General features: G+C 51.6%; 3 protein-coding genes and 1 long non-coding RNA gene across 4 annotated transcripts in view; 2 read left to right on the forward strand and 2 right to left on the reverse strand.

Annotated features, from left to right (window-relative positions):
- Syce3 (synaptonemal complex central element protein 3) overlaps positions 1–1,266 on the forward strand; it is a 30,951-nt gene extending 29,685 nt beyond the window's left edge. Inside the window, exon 3 of the mRNA XM_004845291.3 lies at positions 980–1,266. Within this exon, the coding sequence (XP_004845348.1) occupies positions 980–1,137 (158 nt within the window). The 3' untranslated portion in view covers positions 1,138–1,266. The remainder of the gene's footprint in view (positions 1–979) is intronic.
- Positions 1,267–2,239: 973 nt separating this feature from the next.
- On the reverse strand, positions 2,240–5,570 carry Klhdc7b (kelch domain containing 7B). The gene has a single exon (XM_004845292.3). It carries the CDS (start codon positions 5,439–5,441, stop codon positions 2,337–2,339), a length of 3,105 nt encoding a protein of 1,034 aa, XP_004845349.2. The 5' UTR covers positions 5,442–5,570; the 3' UTR covers positions 2,240–2,336.
- A 7,513-nt stretch (positions 5,571–13,083) lies between these two features.
- LOC147827431 (uncharacterized) lies at positions 13,084–17,563 on the reverse strand. Its single transcript, XR_015452196.1, has 3 exons — positions 17,477–17,563; positions 16,143–16,247; positions 13,084–13,263 (listed from the first exon to the last, which is right to left on the reverse strand). It is a non-coding gene; the product is annotated as an uncharacterized LOC147827431 (long non-coding RNA).
- On the forward strand, positions 16,738–18,627 carry Cimap1b (ciliary microtubule associated protein 1B). Its single transcript, XM_087213610.1, is given in 7 exon segments — positions 16,738–16,809; positions 17,210–17,333; positions 17,431–17,634; positions 17,830–17,934; positions 18,027–18,218; positions 18,221–18,369; positions 18,488–18,627. Coding segments are annotated over 6 exon segments (840 nt in total). The 5' UTR covers positions 16,738–16,809; positions 17,210–17,224; the 3' UTR covers positions 18,569–18,627.
- The last annotated feature ends 12 nt before the right edge of the window (positions 18,628–18,639 follow it).

Consider the following 18,639-nt stretch of genomic DNA (forward strand, 5'->3'; position numbering starts at 1 on the left):
ACCTGTACCAGCTATAGAATGACATGAACTCTGCTCAGACACTACACAACCTTTTCTAGCAATTTTTCCCCATGGATAAACTGTGTAAAACTTAAATCTGCTACTCAGTTGGCCTTGGTTGTGTATCCATACACATGTGCTCTATATTATTAATCATTCTCCTATGTCCATTTTGGTTGATGTCCTCAAAGACATAGCTTCCCAAGTATCCCATATTTTTTAGGCCAACAAAGAAGAGTTCTAAGGGGATATATTTATTGTGCTTAGCTGTCACACAGAGGGACATGACCTTTGTTCTGTATAGTTCTAGCCGGCAGAGCCACAGCAGTGGTGGGAGATTTAGAGTATTCTTCTACTGGAGTCTGCTCATGACGCATGTGTTTGTGTAAAGACCCAGGAAGGGCTACTTCAAGTTGCTCTCAGAAAAAGAGCAGTAAACCCCATCGGTGCAGTGGTTGATGCTCAAGGACCCTAAAAGGAAGAGGAGCCACTCCCTTGAGCCTGAAAGCACAGAGGTGCCCAACTGCAGGTGGACAGGCTTGCAAGGTCACCGACCATGAGGAAATGTAAGTCTCGCGGGACTGAGAATGGCCAGCCCAACTGAGTGTGTGAGCTTAGGTAAGTGCGATGATGCCTTGGAGGTCACCCTACAGCCACTAACTGTGCACTGCGTGTAGAGGACCTGTGGTTGCCGTCATTTCTCTCACATTTCATATCAGAAGTCCTCCGGATTTACTAGGTTTGGCTGATGTACCCACGAGCTAAGGCCTGGGAGAGACTAAGAAGTCTCTTCATTGCTGTTTGAGGGAGGAGTGTTTATAGGAGTTGTATGAGCTCTGTAACATCTAACTGACTGCTTTCTGTCCTTGGAGTGGTCCGGTATCCTGGCGGGGTCCAGCCCCTGGAAGCTGACCACAGGTGGAGTGCCCAGAGCGACAGTGCCACCTGTGGCCTCACTGGGCCTGTCTGATTGTTGCAGTGCAGGCAACCTGGATGGCCTACGACATGGTCGTCATGCGCACCGACCCCGCACTGGCAGAGTTCATGCACCGCCTGGAGGATGCCTTCCTCAACTGCAAGGAGGAGATGGAGAAGAGCCGGCAAGAGCTGCTTAGTGAGACCAAGCGCAAGCAGTAGGCCCCATCGCCCACCTACAGCCACCGCCTACCACCTGCCTGTGTGCAGAAGCACAGGGCTGAGTCAGTTACCCCAGATGTACAGCTGTATAGACAGTCTTGTTTCTCAGTAAACTTATTTTGAAGCACAGCCCCATGACCTCTTTCTGTCCTACACCATGATCTACTCAGGTGCGAATTGAGCCTTGTTAGCAAAGCGTGACAAGCGTAAGATGCATGTGCTTCTTGGGTTGAACATGTGTTTGGCGCCAGTGGTACTAAGCATAGAATAAAAAGACAAAAATGGCCCAGACAGGGACAAAGCAGGCCAGGGCTTGGGACAGGCAGTAGTACTCAGTCAGATTTATTGATCTGCCTAAAGTGGATTTCGAAGTGGATGAGGGGAGAAAACCTAATTGATTTCTTGTGTTGTGCGCCCCAGGCCCTGTGCCAGGTGTCGCACTGGTGGTCATGTTCTCACAGGTCTCCTGAATGACAAGTGTCCAATATCCACCAGGAAAATGGGGATTGAATGTCCTATCCAATTCCACAGAGCTGTCAAAGGATAGAACTAGGGTGGAACTTGGGGCTTATTTAGGGAGAGGTTTGTGGGAAGTAGGGTAGGAATCTGAAGGGCCTGAGAGAGACCCCATGAGGTGTAAAGGAGCCGAGTGGCATTGGTTCTTCCTGGACAGGGGCCATGGCCGGGAGCTGCAGACAGCAGAGTACAAATCCAACCCAGCTTCACAGGCAAGGGTTCCAAGCACCAGTCAGACCCACAGCGGAACAGCCAAGCCTGGCTCCCAAAAGGCCTCAAGACAGCAAAAGTCCCAGAGGCGAAGGCGTTCCTGGGAGCCTCTGGTTCCTCTTCCCCCTTGGAAGAACATAGAAGCGCAAATAGATCTCCAGCCACCTCCTTCCCGGCTGCAGGAGCACCAGGGAGTCCCACGGACAGACTGCAAACAAGCGGAGGCGGCCAAGCAGGTGAGGACCAGGCAGGAGACCGGGGTGTTGGTGGGCAAGGAGGCGACATGGAGCCTGGCTTGGGGTAGGGAGGCAGAAGGTATCTCACTCCAGAAACAGATGAGAGCTTTTAGGCAGAGAGGGAGAGGTGTCGTAGGAAGTTCTGTCCCAGCTTCCCCCATGGCCCATGTCCCGCAGACCCACCGGGATGGAGGGTCTCCCTGGACAGCCACCTCTGCCCTGGATCTCTGCCAGCGCTCAGAGAGAGGTCTGCAACCAGGCTTCGGGGGGCAGAGTCAGCATGAAGGGACACAGGGCCCCTTTACTCCCCAGGGGAAAGGGCTGCAGTCCCTTGGCCTGGAACTGAGCGGTCCCCTCAGAGACTGTGAAGGTGGCCGTGACCTGGTGGTTGAGGCAGTAAATGGTGTTGTCCAGCACAGCACAGCGCAGTGGGGCAGAGTCCGGCAGTGGCAGTGAGGCAGCTCGGCTCCAGGAGCCTGTCACTGTGTTGTAGCGCATCACGGCGGCACCCACGCCCCGCAGCAGGTCAAAGCGGTAGAGGAAACCCCCCAGGGCCACCATGTCACTGGAGCGCCGGTGGCTGGCACTGTAGGGGCACTCCTCCCATGAATCTTTCACAGGGCTGTATCTGAGCAGACGGTAGAAGAGGTGACCTCCCGTGACATAGATGTCCCCACGGCAGGCCACAGCCTCATGGGCCACAGGGAAGGTGCCCTCAGGAAGGGGTGCCCGTGAGGTCCAGGCATCTGTGCGTGGGTCATATCGCTCCATGCTGTATAGGCACTCACCTCCAATAGCATAAAGCAGCCCGTCCACGGCCACCAGCTTGAGCTGGGCTCGGGCCTGCTGCATGGGCCTAACCTGGCTCCAGATGTTGGTCAGAGGGTTGTAGCAGAAGACCTCGTTGGAACAGACAGCCTTTGCTCCAGAGCCACGGATGCCACCCGCCAGGAATAAGTAATTGTGCATGGTACAGAGGCCACAGCCCCGGAGTGGGGCCTCCTCAGGCACTTGGGTCAGGGGCCACCACATGTTCTCTTGGGGGTTGAACACGTGCAGGTGTGTGCGAGCAGACACGGGTGCTGGCCAGGTCAAAGGGGCCTCTTCTTCACGAGAACCCCTCACCAGCCCTGAGTGGCCCACTTGGTAGAGGCTAGGCAGCACAAGGACCCCCAGCACTGCCTGACCCTGGCTGGTCCGCAGGCTCAGGATACGCTCCCGCTGAGCCCCACTCAGCTGCCGGTAGAGGTGCGGGTCACCCAGCACACGCAGCAGATTGCTGCTCATCAAGGCATAGGTCTCCTGGGCCAGGCCAGGCTCCCCATGCTTCTGGGCAAAGGCCAGCACCTCCAAGCAGCTGCCCAGGTCTAGCCGCTGGGGCCACAGAGCCATGGCTGTGGTAGACTCCAAGGCTTGAGAGTGGGGATTCTGGGGTCCCTCAACCACCCCCCAGCTCCCAGGCCTCTGCAGGAAAACCGTAAGTTTCTGGGCCTCTTTCTGCTTCTCTGTGAGGAATTCCCTGTTGCCTGATCTGTCCCCTGGCACCTGTACCTGATGCTGCCCCAGGGCTGCCTGGCTGACCACCTGCTCCAAGCTCTGTGCCATCTCACACATGCTGCGTTTCCTGGGCCCAGGGATAAGCTGGGAGTCCTGCCTCGCAGTGGAGCATGGTTTAGGGCCAGGCTGCACCTGCACAGCTGGCTGTGAGAGAGCCCTTGGCATTGCAGCTGGGGGCAGCATGTCCACATGTTTCTCTTTGCTTCCATCTCCTCCTGAACCTGGGAGTGGGGCAGGGCTGGGGGCCCCATTGATCTTGAAGCTCATTGGCTGTGGCTGACATCCAGCCTTGGCCAGGCCCCCTGTGCCTGCCTGCATGGCTGTCCCCGAAGAAGCGCTGTGCCTGTCCTGGAGGCTGGGGACAGCCTCTTCCAAATGGGAACCAGAGCATCTGTCCTCAGAGCGTGTGGGAGTGCTGGGATCCGAAGAGTTTGCAGGAGCTGCCCTCGGAACACTTGTTTGGGGCCTCTCCTTCCTGGGCAAGGGATGGTTTCTAAGAACCATGGCAATCAGGTTTCCCCAACTGGTTAAGATCTGCCCTTCCTGATAGCCCTTGGAGAGACCCCCATTGGGCTCCCAAGACACAGCCCTTGACCTCCTTTCTGGGACTGGGCTTGGGGCTGATGCTGGAGTCGAAGTTAGAGTTGAGACTAGAGTTGGGGCTGGGGCTGGGGATAGGGAAGGGGAAAGGGAGCGGGCCAGGGCTAGGGCTGGGGCTGGGGTCTCTGCTGAAGCAGCATGTGGGGCTGGGGCTGAAGAGGGGGCTGGCACTGCCCTGCGATTTTCACCCTGAGAAGGTGCCTGAGTGACTCTGAGGGACGAAGGGTTTGAAGGGGCAGGGGCCATGGGGAGGTGGCCGGGACAGGACCCCTGGGCCGCCTGCTTGCTGTCCCCGCCTTTCGGGGCCACTTCGCCCTCTCCGACGCGGGAGTCTCCTCCCATTTCAGTCCTGCCCGGCCCCAAGGCCGAGGCCTGCTCCTTCCTGGGGTCAGGGTTCATCCAGGGCCAGCCTTTCTTAGGGCCCTGGTACCCCTGAGTTCCCCAGACTGCGGCAGCTGCGTCCACCGCGTCCCACACGCTGGCGGTGGCACCCAGGCGCAGAGGGTCCGGCCTGGAGGGACGTTCACGTCTGTCCCCCGCACCCCTGTCCCCGCGTCGCCGCCGGTTACTCCGGCCTCTGCCCCGCATGCTCACTTCACCGGCATCCACCTGTAGCTCCGCTTCGCAGCCAGAACCCCGAGGGGTGAAGTGGATCAGGAGGGGCGCAGGGGTCTGCTGTGCTTTGCTCCTACCCAGGAGCTCACCGTCTGGCTTGGGGGGCGCCCTTCTGTCCCTGTGCGGGGCTCCTGGGGTGGTGTCACGCTGTTGTCCCAAAGTCCCTCTGCTGGCCACCTCGATGGGCATCTTGAGGGGAAGCAGGGTCAGACCTCCTCCCTGTGGGGCCCCCGGGTCGTGGGCTCCAGCTGGAGCAGGGGCCCCCTGGCCTCTTCCTGGAGGGTCTGGCTTCCCCTGCCCCAAGCTCTGACCCCCGAAGCCACTGACCTTGGACTTGGCATGCAGGCTCGGCCTGGTTGCTTCCACCTGAGCAGGCTGGGCCCTGGGGGCTGTTGACACCGGTCCCAACAAGTTCTGGTCCTTCCCAGAGCCAAACCAGTGCAGACCCAGTGCTGTGGCAGCCACCACAGCCAGAGCCAGCAGGGCGATCGCAGCACCACCCCATTCATCCTCGCCATTCCCAGCCCAGCCCCAGAGGGGCCCGCTGGTCTCCACGGCACTCTGGCCCATGGTGCTGGGGAGCCCGACGCGAGCTGGAAGCTGCCGGTGCCACACACAGAGCCCTGGGCTGCCTCCGAAAAGATGGCATCAAGCATGCCCCGCCCAGAGCCCGGGTTCAGGTGGACCTGTTGGCCAGGCTGGGGAAGGGGGACCCGCCTGCACCCTGGCTTGGAGGTTTGTCAGCAGGCCCGAGATGGTATCAGGGGATGCTGGGGCCTGCAGCTGTCTTCCTGGCTGCCCACTCACTCCTGCCTTCTCCTTTTCCTGGGATTCCAGGTCAGATGGCAGTGTTCCTGAACTCTGGTCCAGTGCCCAGTCAACCTGCCTCTGCCTGACACCCTAAGATTCACCCCACAGCCCTGCTCCAGTCTCAGGGGGCTCTGGCAGGGAAGGGTTACTGGTGGGGAGATGTTATCTCGAGACTTAGCAACATGATGCAGCCCTGATGAAGTTACCAGAAACTGGAGAGGCCGATTCCACTACGGCCGGGGTGGGGGTGGGGGGCTGAGGAGGGGCCCTGGGCCTGGGCCCAGCAGTGAGGCTGTCATGGCAGCTGTGAGTGAGTGATGGTTTACATGCTGGCATGAGGGGCTGGGGTTCCCACACCCCGTCCACCAGCACCCTGAGCTCACCAGAGATGGAGCAGAGTTTTCAAGAGAAAAAAAATGAAATAAAGAAAACCCAAAAGTTACATTCCCCTCTTTGTGGTCAGGTTATTCCAACCACTTGGGCCTGGATATCCTGGGCCCCTCACCTCTCCAGATCTACCACAGCCCTGGAGAGCCTGAGTAGGCTGCTCCCACCCAGATACCGTGTCAGCAAATCCCCTCAGATCCGAGTGCTCTTCCAGCCAACTTCTGATGTCCTCCTCTCAGTCTTCAGCCTGCTATCTGAGCTGAGATCCATCCCTGAAGACCAGACTCCACCTCAACTTCTTGCCTGAGCCTGGTCCCCTGAGGCCAGCAGATGTTCCTACCAGGCAGGAGTGCTTGGTTTCCAGGGAGGACTCTATCTCCTCCATCTGCTTCTCACACAAGCCCATCTCAGGAGTGAATCTTGGGACAGGTGCCAGCTGGGGCCCAGACGTGACACAGAACCTGGAGTGTCCCTGGGACAGATTTCCCCCAAAAGTGGGCCTTTTCCCCCTTCTGGGACATAGTGGGCCCAGGAACTTCTCCCTAACTCAAGCAGCAAGAAGATGCCAAGTTCACCCCTGGCACCCTGCCCCAGTTCTGCTGAGCCTCAGGTGTCTCCCCAGCCTGGTCCCCTCCCACCCTGCCCCAGGACTATTACATGACAGTGAATGTGTGGAACGGGCCCCATGCCTGAAGGCAGACTTCAAGTTTGGGGAGGGCTTTCTTGCCCTTATTCTCTGTCCCAGGCCAAGGCTCTACGCCCCTTGGTTAAGTTGGGGTCCAAAGACCTTCAGAGAATGGAGCTGACTCCCCTCTCTGTCCCAATAGGCCAATCAGCTCCACCTAGCTTCTGCAGACCCGCTGTCAATCAGAGCTCCAGGCCACTTCCAGGAATAAGAGGAGGATCTATCAAGTGATGGAGGACACTACATGAGGAGGAACAAGCACAAGGATCATTCCAACCAACCCCACAAGCTGGGAAGACGACAGAAGGTGCTGCAGACACACAGCTAACCAAAGACCCATTCAGTCCCATCCAAAATGAAGCATCTCCCTTTACCAAATCCAGACCAAGGGCAAAACTTTGCCCTGCAGGGAGAGACTCCCTGTGGCAAGGGTGCCTGGGAACATGCTGTCTGCCCAAAGCCGAGCTGTTTTGCCCTCTTCACTTCCCAAAGTTAAAATGTGGCCTGCTGGAAAAGTAAGAGGACTTTGAAGTGCCTACACAAACTGTGAGACACACACAACTGACCTGAATGTGCCATGATAACATACATGTCAGAAATACCACTAAGAAAAATGGTAAAAGTAGATAGGAGGTCCCAGGAAGCTCTGGCCCTTAGCACCCTCCTGAGAACCCCTCTTTTCCAGTGTCAGCCGAGGCTCAGCCCTCAGGAGCCCATCTCAGCTCCTGCAGAAACAGAGAGAGACTGTGTTGCCTCACAGCACATACACACAGGAATAGGCACCGCTACTGCCCGTGTGCTGGCTGGAGGTCGCCCCATGCCCGTAGATCCACTGTGACACTCACAAGCAGGACCCAGTACAGCGTGGTCCCAGCCCAGGCAAAGCTGGTCCTGGCCACAGCTGCACCCTTTCTGAACCCTGTGGTGGAAAGAGAGCATAGGAAGTATGAACATGATTCCCAGGGGAGCGTGAGCTCGGGACATACCACCAACACACATAGATCAGGAAGGTAAGGTGCTCTTTATCACCAAAATTATTTAAAAATTAAAACATTGTATATCAGAAATGATATTAAACAATGACATGCTATTAATTATGTTGAACTTTCAAAGTATGTGTGTAGATATATATACATACATATGCACAAGTAAATCTAGAATTTTAAGGTTTAGAAACTATTAATCCCAGATTTAATAATTATGCAATAATTATTACATGCTACACATATTATTGTAATAGTTATTGTTGCACAATTATACAATAATTATTGTACATATCAGGAAATACTTCTTAAAGAATTCATTTAGGGGCTGAAGCTTGGTGGCAGAGCATGCACAAGCCTCTTGGTTTAATCCCTAGCACTGGCTCCCAAAAAAGTTCTTATTAGGAGAAACAACAAAATACAATTTATAATGGAAAAAATGTATGTGGTCAATAATATAAGAATGATAGAGAAAACATGCCTATGATTTTAAAATGTGGTATTGAAAAAGTTGTATTAATAATCATTGGTAATGTGGCTGTAAAGTTTAATACAAATATTAACAGGGAGTCTTGGAATACAAGGGACATAAAAATAAAATTTTTAAAGAATAAAAAAGTGCACCACGCCTACCTCCCAAGCACAAGGTCCTGAGTTCGATCCCCCATTCTAAATAAATAAATAATAAATAAATAATGGGAAAGGAGAGGGAAGGAAGAGATAAAACACAGCTAGGGCTGGCAATGTATTCAGTGGTTGCGTGCTTTCCTTTTTTTTTTTCTTTTTTTGGTACCAGGGATAGAACTTGGGACCTTGCACTTGAGAGGCAGGCAGCGGAACCACTGAGCTAAATCCCCAGTCCTGGTTCCATGCTTTCCTAACATGCACAAGGCCCTAGGTTCAGTCCCCAGTACTACCCCAACACACCAAAGCATAACAAAATTCTCTTTCTCCAAGATAGAAAATATACATTGTTTAATTCTTGAGAGCAGTTGCTAAATTCAGATCATTGTAAGTTTAAAATTTAAGAAAAAATTTTAAATTAGATATTTACAACATTCATCAATTGGAAACGCAGGGTTGCATGCATGCTAGGCAAGCGCTGAAGCACTGAGCTGAATCCCCAGCCCAATAAACTGGAAAAGTTAATATGACATCAATTGTCCCTAAATTTATCTACAGAGTCGATGTAATTTCAATGGCAATCTCAACAGGTAGGCTCTGTTTATGGATGTGAAACAGAAGCTGATGAGCTGATTCCACAAGGAACAGGGGGCTGGGGGCTGGTGATTAGCCCAAATGTTCCTACTGAAGAAAACCAAAAAAGCTGAGCTAAAGTATACAAAAACATATATATGTTCATAAACACATCAAAGAGCTTCAGACAGCTGAAATCTAGGGCAATGTCCAAGAACTGGGGAGGAAAAACCATCTCTCAAAGCTGCTTTTTTTGGGGGGGGGGTAGCAGAGTACGAACTCTGGACCTTGCGCTTGCAAGGCAGTGCCAGAACCACTGAGCTAAATCCCCGGCCCTCAAAGCTGCTTTTATATAGAGAAACCAGGCTGTGGCTTGAAACCAGGACAAAAGGAACCAAGGCCAGAGCCCACCTGTCTCAGGGTCTGACAAACTACCTCAGGGTAGAATAATCCAGGCAGTCCCCATGTAGATTTGAGGTTTGCAGTCATGTAACTGAAGTGATCATCATGTGTTCAGGAGCAGTCCTGACATCAGGTTTCTAACTTAAATCCTCTCAGATAGGTGTGAGTATCTTAGACCTCAAATTATTTCTATCTTCACTTATTTCTACGTATGTGTGTGTGTCTGAGGATTAAACAAACTCAGGGCCTTTCCACTGAGCCACATCCCCAGGCGATTTTACTTTTTTATTTTGAGATAGGGTTTCGCCAAATTACCCAGACTAGCCTCAAACTTACAACCCTCCAGCCTCAACCTCACAAATAACTGGGATTACAGACTTGCACCATTGTGCCTGGAAGGTCACAAATATAAGGAAATAAGACACAATAACCAAGAACTACCAAAAATAGTAAACAGGCAACAGAAAAGCATTACAAAGGCTCAAGATAGTATAACTATCAAATAAAGACCCTAAATTATTCATACTTAGAGAAATTAAAGCCAAGCTCAACATAGCAGACTTGAACATAAATAGAAATTTAGAATGGAAAATTTATAATAAGTAAAATTTCTAAGAGAGAAGGAAAAGGGCCGGGAATTTAGCTCAGTGGTGTCGTACCTGCCTCGAAAACACAAGGTACTCAGTGTGATTCGAGGTACAGGGGAAAAAAAGGAAAAGAAGTAAAAGACATTCAAATTGCAAAGGAGGAGATAAAACCATATTAGATGATATGTTCTTTATGTACAGAAAATCTCAGAGTCCACAAGAAACAACAATGGGACTGGGGATTTAGCTCAGTGATTCTGCCGCCTGCCTCACAAGCAGAAGGACCCCAATTCAATCCTTGGTACCAAAAAAAACAAAAAAAACCCAGAAACAACGGATCAATGACCTACATATAAGAGCTAAAACTATAAAACTCTTAAAAAAAAGACAGTGGGGTAAATCTTCATGGCTGTGAATTTGAAAACAGAGGCTTAGATGATACACCAATAAAAATTAAGAAACAAAGAATAGCTAACTCAGACTTGATAGAATTTAGAACTTTTATGCATCAAAAGATATTATCAAGAAAACAACAAGCCAAACTACAGAATGAGGAAAACAGAATATAATATCCAGAATATATCAAGAACTCTTATAATTTAAGGAAAAATTTTTAAGTGGGTTAGGGACTTGAATTGACACTTCTCCAAAGATGATGTACAAATGAAAAAGAGAAAAAAGAGGTCCAGTGTCATTGTTCTTAGCAAAAGATAAGTGAAACCACAGTGAGCTACAACTACACACCTACTAGGACCACTATAAATTAAAAAGGTGGGAAGTAAAACATTGGCAAGAATATGGAGAAAACAGAATGCTTAGACACTGCTAGCAGGAATGTAAAATGATGGTTAGGGCACAGTGGAGAACAGTTTTGTGGTTCCTCAAAAAGCTAAAGATAAAATTACCATATGACCTTGCACTTTACTCCTCAGTATATACCTAAAAGAAGTGGAAATGGAGCCTGGAAGGCTGAGATACATGGATCCCAAGCTCCAACCCAGCCTGGGCAATTTAATGATTTCACAAAACCCTGTCTCAAAATGAAAAATTCAAAAGGGCTGGGGCTGGGATGTAGCTCAGTGTAAAAGCCTGGGATCAATCCCCAGTACTGTCGAAAAAACAGTGAAAATGGGGACCCGAACAAATACATGTTCATGGCAACACTATTCACAATGGCCCAAAGGGAAAAACAGTGCAAATGTCCACCAACAGATGGATAAACAAATTATGGTACATACTACAACAGCTCATACAGTAAAAGGAATGGAATTTCAATGCATTATGACACTGATGAACCTTGAGGACATGATGCTGAGTGAAACAAGCCAGACACGAAAGAAAAACATTGTCTGATTCCATTTACATGAGGTTCCCAGAACAGGCCAATTCGTATAGACAGGGGCTGGAGGGAGAGGAAAACAGGGGGCATCATTATGGGAACAGAGTTTATGTTGGAGATGATCAAAAAGTTTTGGGGAGAGAGAGTCAGTGATAGATGCACAGCACTGTGAATTACTGTCACTGAATTTTATGCTTTTCGGCACGCACCCCTACTCCTCAAAGCACCGGATCTCGTCTGAATTTTATACCTGAAAATGATCAGAATGATGAATATGACCACTGTCCTTATCCTCTGACACAGGCAGGGCATGGATATCCTGAAGGCACCAGGCCAGGTAAACTCTGGTCAGTGAGGCTGACCAGAACCCGCACCGTGTTGAACAACCTTAGGTTAGGCTTCGGGTTAGGGTTAAGGTTAAGCCTTTCACACCTCATTTCTCTAATGGAGAAATGGACCAGTTCCCAGGCCCAGGAAAGCCCTGGGACAGCACACACTGAGCCTTCGGGAGGGACCTCAGCAGAAGCTGCAGCAGCCAAGGCCTTACCATCCACCCACAGCCTGGCCCCAGCAGGCGGCCTGTTCTCAGCTAAGCCACCGAAGGCTGCAAGAGTATGTACCAGTCTGCAGTCCCAGAGCTCCACCAGGGATCACCTGGCTATTCCACCACATCAACAGCCAATTCAATACCAAATGAATGGAGAAGAAATCATGGATAGGGGCCGCGGATGTAGCTCAGTGGTTCCGTCACCTGCCCCGCAAGCGCAAGGACCCGAGTTGGATCCCTGGTACCAAAAAACAAAACAAAAAAAGAAATCATTGATAATCTGTTATGCTGTATTCTGACACATAAAATAAGGGTGGTGGGGCTTCTCTAAGGGGAGGCTCTTCCAAGAATACTGGTTGATAAGGTTGACTAAATTAAAAACCAGACATCTCTGGCTGGGGATTTAGCTCAGTAAGTACAAGGTCCTGATTTTGATCCCCGGCACCGGAAAAAAAGAAATCACACGTCTCATATTTTGTTTTTAAATGCTGGAAAATAAGAACAGGGTAAACGAAAAAGAAAACCAAAATCTTTTCTTTGACAAATATAACAAAGAATTTCAGAGTTGGTAAACAAATCCTGATCCCCTAGACGATGGGGGCAGGGTTGCGGCGCCCTCTGGTGGTGGTGCTGTGTATCATGCCCTCCAAAGAAGGGATCAAATCCAGGGAGGGAGACCCTAAGAGTTCAAATGCCATCTCAACTGTCGTAAAATGTATCTAGAAACTGGATTGAAATGTCTGTGAAAGACATACACTCAAGGTACACCTGAAACTCATTTGTGACATTTCTGTGTGTCTCCTGCATTAACTGGTATGTTCTGCTGAAAACTGAAAACGAACTGATCATGGTTATGCAGTGTGGATGAGTCAGCTACGTGGAGCAGGTCACACAGTGAGACTATAAAGTGGTGCAACCATTCTGGAAAGTAGTGTGGCAGTTTCTTTAAAGCATAAGCATGCACTTACACACGGCCCATAGCAGCACTCCTGGGGACTTAAAAGAGAAGTGGGGGCTGACATCCACACAAAAACCTGGACACAAATGTTCACAGTCTCTTATTTTTAATAACCAAACTGTTTCTCAATAAATGACAATAAGAACCAGATGCAACTAACACCAAATCCAGAAAAAAATCATTCCCATAGCTATAAGTGCTCGAATAGTGATTGAAAACAGGTTGATTAAGCCTGGGTTCCTAAAAAGCAATGGTCAGGCAGGGATCCTCATACTGTGGCATTAGGGAGAATCACCAAGGACAAGGAAGAGAAGAGGACCAGCCCCGGGATACAGATCTTGGCACACTTACTACTTCTTCTGTGTGGGGCCGGGGATGTAGCTCAGTGGTTCTGCCGCCTGGCCTCGCAAGCGCAAAGTCTTGAGTTCGATCCTCGGTACCAAAAACTACTTCTTCTGTGGACAGGGCCCCCAAGACGTCAAATAAAGTCGTCATTTCTCAACACAGGGAAAGAAGAGAGGAGAATCCATCTGGTCACAAGCATTTCCCACACTTCTGTGCTGGACCAAGGTAAGGGTTTGGGCAGCTGGCTGGTCAAGGCACAGCAGTCACCACAGGAGGTGACAACTGGCCCCAAAGGGGAATCTGGCCAGAAGGATCTTTATGGGTTTCAGAGGGTCTGATACATTAGCAAAGACTTTTTTTAACTACCAAAAAAAAAGTGCTCAAAGCCAAAAATAAACAGAAAGCAAAGAACACATGACTTTTGCAGAACATGACTTTGTTCTTCAAAGCTACAGAAGGGGCAGGATTTAGCTCAGTGGTGCTGCCACCTGCCTCACAAGCGCAAGGTCCTGAGTTCAATCCCTGGCACCAAAAAAAAAAAAAAAAAAAAGCTACAGGTAACTAAATATTTTTCTCTAACTATGAAAAGATTAAAAATTAAGGGGCCTGGGGATTTAGCTCAGTGGTTTCACTGCCTGCTGCACAAGCACAAGGACCTGAGTTTGATCCCCCATACCCCCCCCCAAAAAATTAAGGCAGTCACCCCCTTCCAGAGTTTTATGATTAACATGTGATCCTTTGAACATATCAGCTGGAGAGAATAACACTCAAGGACACAACTTGAAAGATTTGTATTCTCTGGGAGACAGTGTTGCTTTTCTTCCTCTCCCTGTGGGAGGAGGCTGGGCCCTTGTGCGTGCTAGGCAAGAGCCAGCCCTCGACCCTGAAACAGTGTACAGAGGCAGCAGTGCAACTGTCCTGGTGACTCAGGAACAGACTGGACCTAGGACCTTCATACTACATCATTACACCATCAGTCCTGTTTCTTCCATTTTTTATTTTGAGACAAGGTCTAAGTCACTAAATTGCCCAGCCTAGGCTTGAACTTTCGATCCTCCTGCCTCAGCCTCCCAGAGTGCTGGGATTACAGGTGTGTCCTCCTGCTGCAACATACAAATAGAGAAATTGCACTGGGAATTTGGATGTAGACCTAAATGAGCTTCTTTACAAATGGACCCTTTTCTTTTCCTTTTTGGGACCGGGGGTAGAACTCAGGATCTCACATTTGCCAGGCAGGCACTGTGCTGCTGAGCTAAATCCCCGGCCCAGGACCTTTTTTTTCTTCCCCAACTTTGCAAGGTAATTATTCCGGCATTTCACAGTAACCTAGCTGAGAAGATCCTGCAACTCAGTAGGATGTTAAAATATCTCATGGATGCACCCGTGAGGTTGTAGGAGCCTGAGAAGCTGCACTCACCCAAAGTCCCAGCACCTGCCAGCAACGGCCCAGGTGCACAGCACTGCGGCTACCAGCTTATGGGTTACAGTATCACAGTGCTCAGTTCTGACAAACCCCAACCTAAGGCTGCCATGTGCCCTGGAGCTCTGTGCTCTTAACTTTTTTGAAATCCACACTTACTCTCTAAATTGGAGGCAACAAAGTGTTTCAGCAAAGGGGCTGACTATGACTATTTTGCCTCTTCAGGTCCCTCAATTCTGCATTGCATCATGAAACCAGCCACAGAACAGTGAACAGATGCATATGGCTGTGTCCCAATGAAACAGGGCCTACGAGTGAGAGGCCTGACACAGTGACCCCAACCATTCCCGTAGTGTACTGATGTCTCCCACTGCTATCTCCAATCTAGACCTCTTCAGCCCTCGTGTGTGTGGCACAGACATCTCAAGTCTGAAATGCTCACATCAGGACTCAACATTCCACCTGTCCCAGATGTGGTCAGTAGCATTCAGCTTCTAGTCTACTTATTTTCCTGTATTTTAGAACTGAAAAGCAACCCTTGTATATACATATATATATATATTTTTTGGTACCAGGGTTTGAACTTGGGTCCTTGTGCCTGCACAGCAGGCGGCAAAGCCACTGAGCTAAATCCCTGACCCAACCCTTGTATTTTGTAGATTCCCTTGCAGCTGAGTATTGGAGAGATTGTTGGGTTAAGTGCTCCTATGTGCAATGGGAAGGCAGAAATGACAGTGGCCGTGGCCGCCAGGGTTACCTTCCCTGCATGCCTGCTGTTTCGGAGACACAGGACCAAGCACAGACGTCAGGTTTTAGGGCCTAAGGAGGGCATGTTGTTAGCACAAGTGTGCTGCTGGCTGAATCCCCAGGCATGGAATGCCGACCGCATCTGTGGAGACTGTGTTGGGCCGGAAAGAAATGTGACTGCCATCTGGCTACCGAAGACATTTTTGATACATATTGCCAGTTCCAGTTTATAAGACATAAATCTAAGTGCCAGGGGTGTAGCTCAGTGGCACCACACCTGCCTGGCAAGCACAAGGTCCTGAGTTCGATCCCTGGTACCAAAAAAAAAAAAAAAAAGCGATGACATTGTATTAAGACTAAACAGAGCTTTTTGGTGATGTTGGAGCGGGGGAGATCCAGCTCTGCCAAGGACATCGGGTCTCAGCATCTTAAATGTACTTTCAGTGCCTTTTCCCCACCTCTAAGGCTCCCAATAAAGTAATTTGCCCCCCCAAAAAAAGACTAAACAATGACAATATATGCAAATAAGATGACTGCTTATTGTAGAAGGCATGAGAAATGGCAGAGTTTATGAGTGAGGTAAGTGTAATAGTGAATGAACCCTTATATAAATATTTAAAAACTCAAATTATCCCACAAAGGAAAGATGTTATCAGTCTTGGATGTCTTGATGGTGTGGGGTCACCTTTGAGGCATGTTGCTTTCTTTTACTTTGTAAACAATAGGGCATAAATTAAAACTAGAAATCAGCAATCACCAGAACAATGAGTTTACATAGAGTCCTGACTTCCCATCTGCTCCTCTGGATTTGCAGGTCAGCAGCCTGGAAATGAGTTTGCTGACACAATTGTTTAGAGGTCTTACTTTGGCTGGGCGTGGTGGTGCACACCCGTAACCCGGCAGGGAGGCTGAGGCAGGAGGATCACCAGGAGTTCAAGGCCAGTCTGAACTACAACACACAGTGAGACTCTGTCTCAAAGAAAAAAAAAGATAATTTAAAAATAAAAATAAAGTATTAATTCAAATTTCATATATATTTGAAATTTATAATCAACTGAGTTGACAATAGGTATGTGCCACTATGCCCAGTTGGAGTTTCTTTTGATCCAGAAGTTTTTAACAAGACTTGTTAAGTATTTTTCTTTCTTTTCTTTCACATTTTATTGTTTGCTTACAATTGTTTTGGATTATGATTAAGTCCTGTGTCCTACCACATCCCTTTATTCAATTTGCATGATTATCTTCTGATCTGACTTTTTTTTTTTTTTTGGACAAATATTCCATGATCATTCCTTTATTCCCACACTGGTTTTCGTCTGCAGATTTGTCTAAATCTGGAATGGGTGCACCAAGCATGGCGGCAGGGTGAGCCCCCTTCTGACCTGTCCCTCCCTGTGACGAGACCCAGCAGAGGCGGGGCGAGCGGGTGTGTGACAGTCTGGTTGCCTGGAAGCAGCTGGGGACACAATGGGGCTTGGGAGGGGGTAGGGTGAGGTGTCCAGCTACCCTGCTTTGTCCTCCAAGCCACCAGGTCAGTGTACCCCGGGTGCCTCATTAGGTCGTGCCCCACATCCTTTCCCAGAGTCCCAAAACCTCTGCCCCCAGGGACCGGGGATGTAGCTCAGTGGTTTCGCCGCCTGCTGCGCAAGCGCAAAGACCTGAGTTCGATCCCCGGTGCCAAAAACAGAAAACAAAAAAAGCCCACCTCTGTCCCCAGCTCGAACCCGCGGAATTCCCTTCCCCAAGTCTGGGACTTGGGTCTACGCTCCGTGCCGTTCGGAGACCGGGAAAGGCCACGGAGCTCAGGCCCTGGCCCGGGTCCCGCTGTGCTAGGAGCCCCATTGTCCTGGGTTTGTTTTCCCGGCGCCCGGGATACGCGGCGGCCCCACCGGGCGAGCGGATCCCGAGCCGGTGCCACCTCCCGTCCCCAGGTGCGGTCCCACGCCATGGGCTCAGACGTCTGGGTCGGGGCTTGGCGGCCTCACCTTCCCCGCGGCCCCATAGCAGCGCTGTACAACGGCCCGGGGCCCAAGTACAAGCTGCCGCCCAACACCGGTAGGGGCGGCGCGGGGCCCTGGAAACAGCCCGGGGAAGGGGACAGCGGCGGGTCAGGGAGAGAAGGGACCAGGCTCACCCTGGGCGCCCCTCCCAGGCTACCTCCTACACGACCCCTCGCGGCCGCGCGCCCCGGCCTTCACCTTCGGAATGCGCCTCCCCGAGCGGCAGACGACGTGCGGGCCCGGCCCAGGCCACCTAGTGCCGCCCCGCTTGACCGTGCGAGGCCCTGACAGCGCCCCCGCCTACTCCATCCAGGGCCGCCTGCGACACTCGGCGCCCTTCCGCACTCCTGGACCCGGTCAGGACCCCTGGGGCCCGGGCCCGGACTTCCCCGGGGAGGGTACCTGGAGACGCCCCCTTGGTATCCCAGCACCCCACATCCGGACCTCACAGTTCAGAAAGTCCAACCCCTGCAGGCTTTGCCAGGGTTGGCCCAACCCCCGTTCCCGTCTCAAGACCCATGCCCGGTCCACATCCCTGGTGCGCCCCGCAGGCAGGTACTTCCCGGAACGCGCGGGGAACGCCACGTACCCCAGCGCGCCTCGCCACACAATCGCACCCCGGAACTGGGGCGTCGGAGCCTGGCAGCAGACCCCAGGTGAGGCTGGAAAAGCCCCATCCTCACATCCCAGCCCCTAGCCATCCCCCGGCCCACCGGCCCGACCGAGCCGACCCTGGGGCTCCTCCCAGGCCCCGGGGCTTACACGGTGCCCTCGCTTCTGGGCCCGGGCGTGATCGGCAAGGTCTCGGCGCCCACCTACTCCATCTACGGCCGCAGCGCGGTGGGCAGCTGCTTCGAGGACCTCAGCAAGGTTCGGGGCCTCAGACGTGGGGCGGGCCCTGGGCCAGGGCTGGGGGACCTAGCGGGACCCACAACCTCCGCCCTCCCCAGAGCCCGGGGCCCTGTGCCTACCACGTGGTGAACCCTGGGGTCTATAAGACCCGCGCCCCCCAGTTCACGATGCTGGGGCGGACTTCGCCCCCCCGGGACAACACGCTCAAGCCGGGACCCGCAGCATACAACGTGAACCAGGTGGTCTGGAGCCCAAGGCCGGGGGTGCCGGGTGGGGGGCGTGGCTTGAGGCCCACGAGGGTCGGGGCTTCAGGAACCGCAAGCTCCGGGAGGTCAGCGGCATCTCCCGGGTCCGCAGCATCGGAAGCCTGGCGGCTGGAGCTTCGGGATCCGGCACTCGGAGTACCTGGCCCGGATGGTGACCGAAGCGGACAAGTGACCCGGAGGGCGGGAGGGCAGGCCACTGCCCGTAGCCCTTTGCTTAAAGTTTCCAAGCCAGCCGCGTGTCCG

Source organism: Heterocephalus glaber, unplaced genomic scaffold (genome assembly GCF_053883595.1).
Source record: "Heterocephalus glaber isolate CG9 unplaced genomic scaffold, H.glaber_assembly_v1.0 deba00001444, whole genome shotgun sequence".
NCBI classification, from domain to species: Eukaryota; Metazoa; Chordata; class Mammalia; order Rodentia; family Bathyergidae; genus Heterocephalus; species Heterocephalus glaber.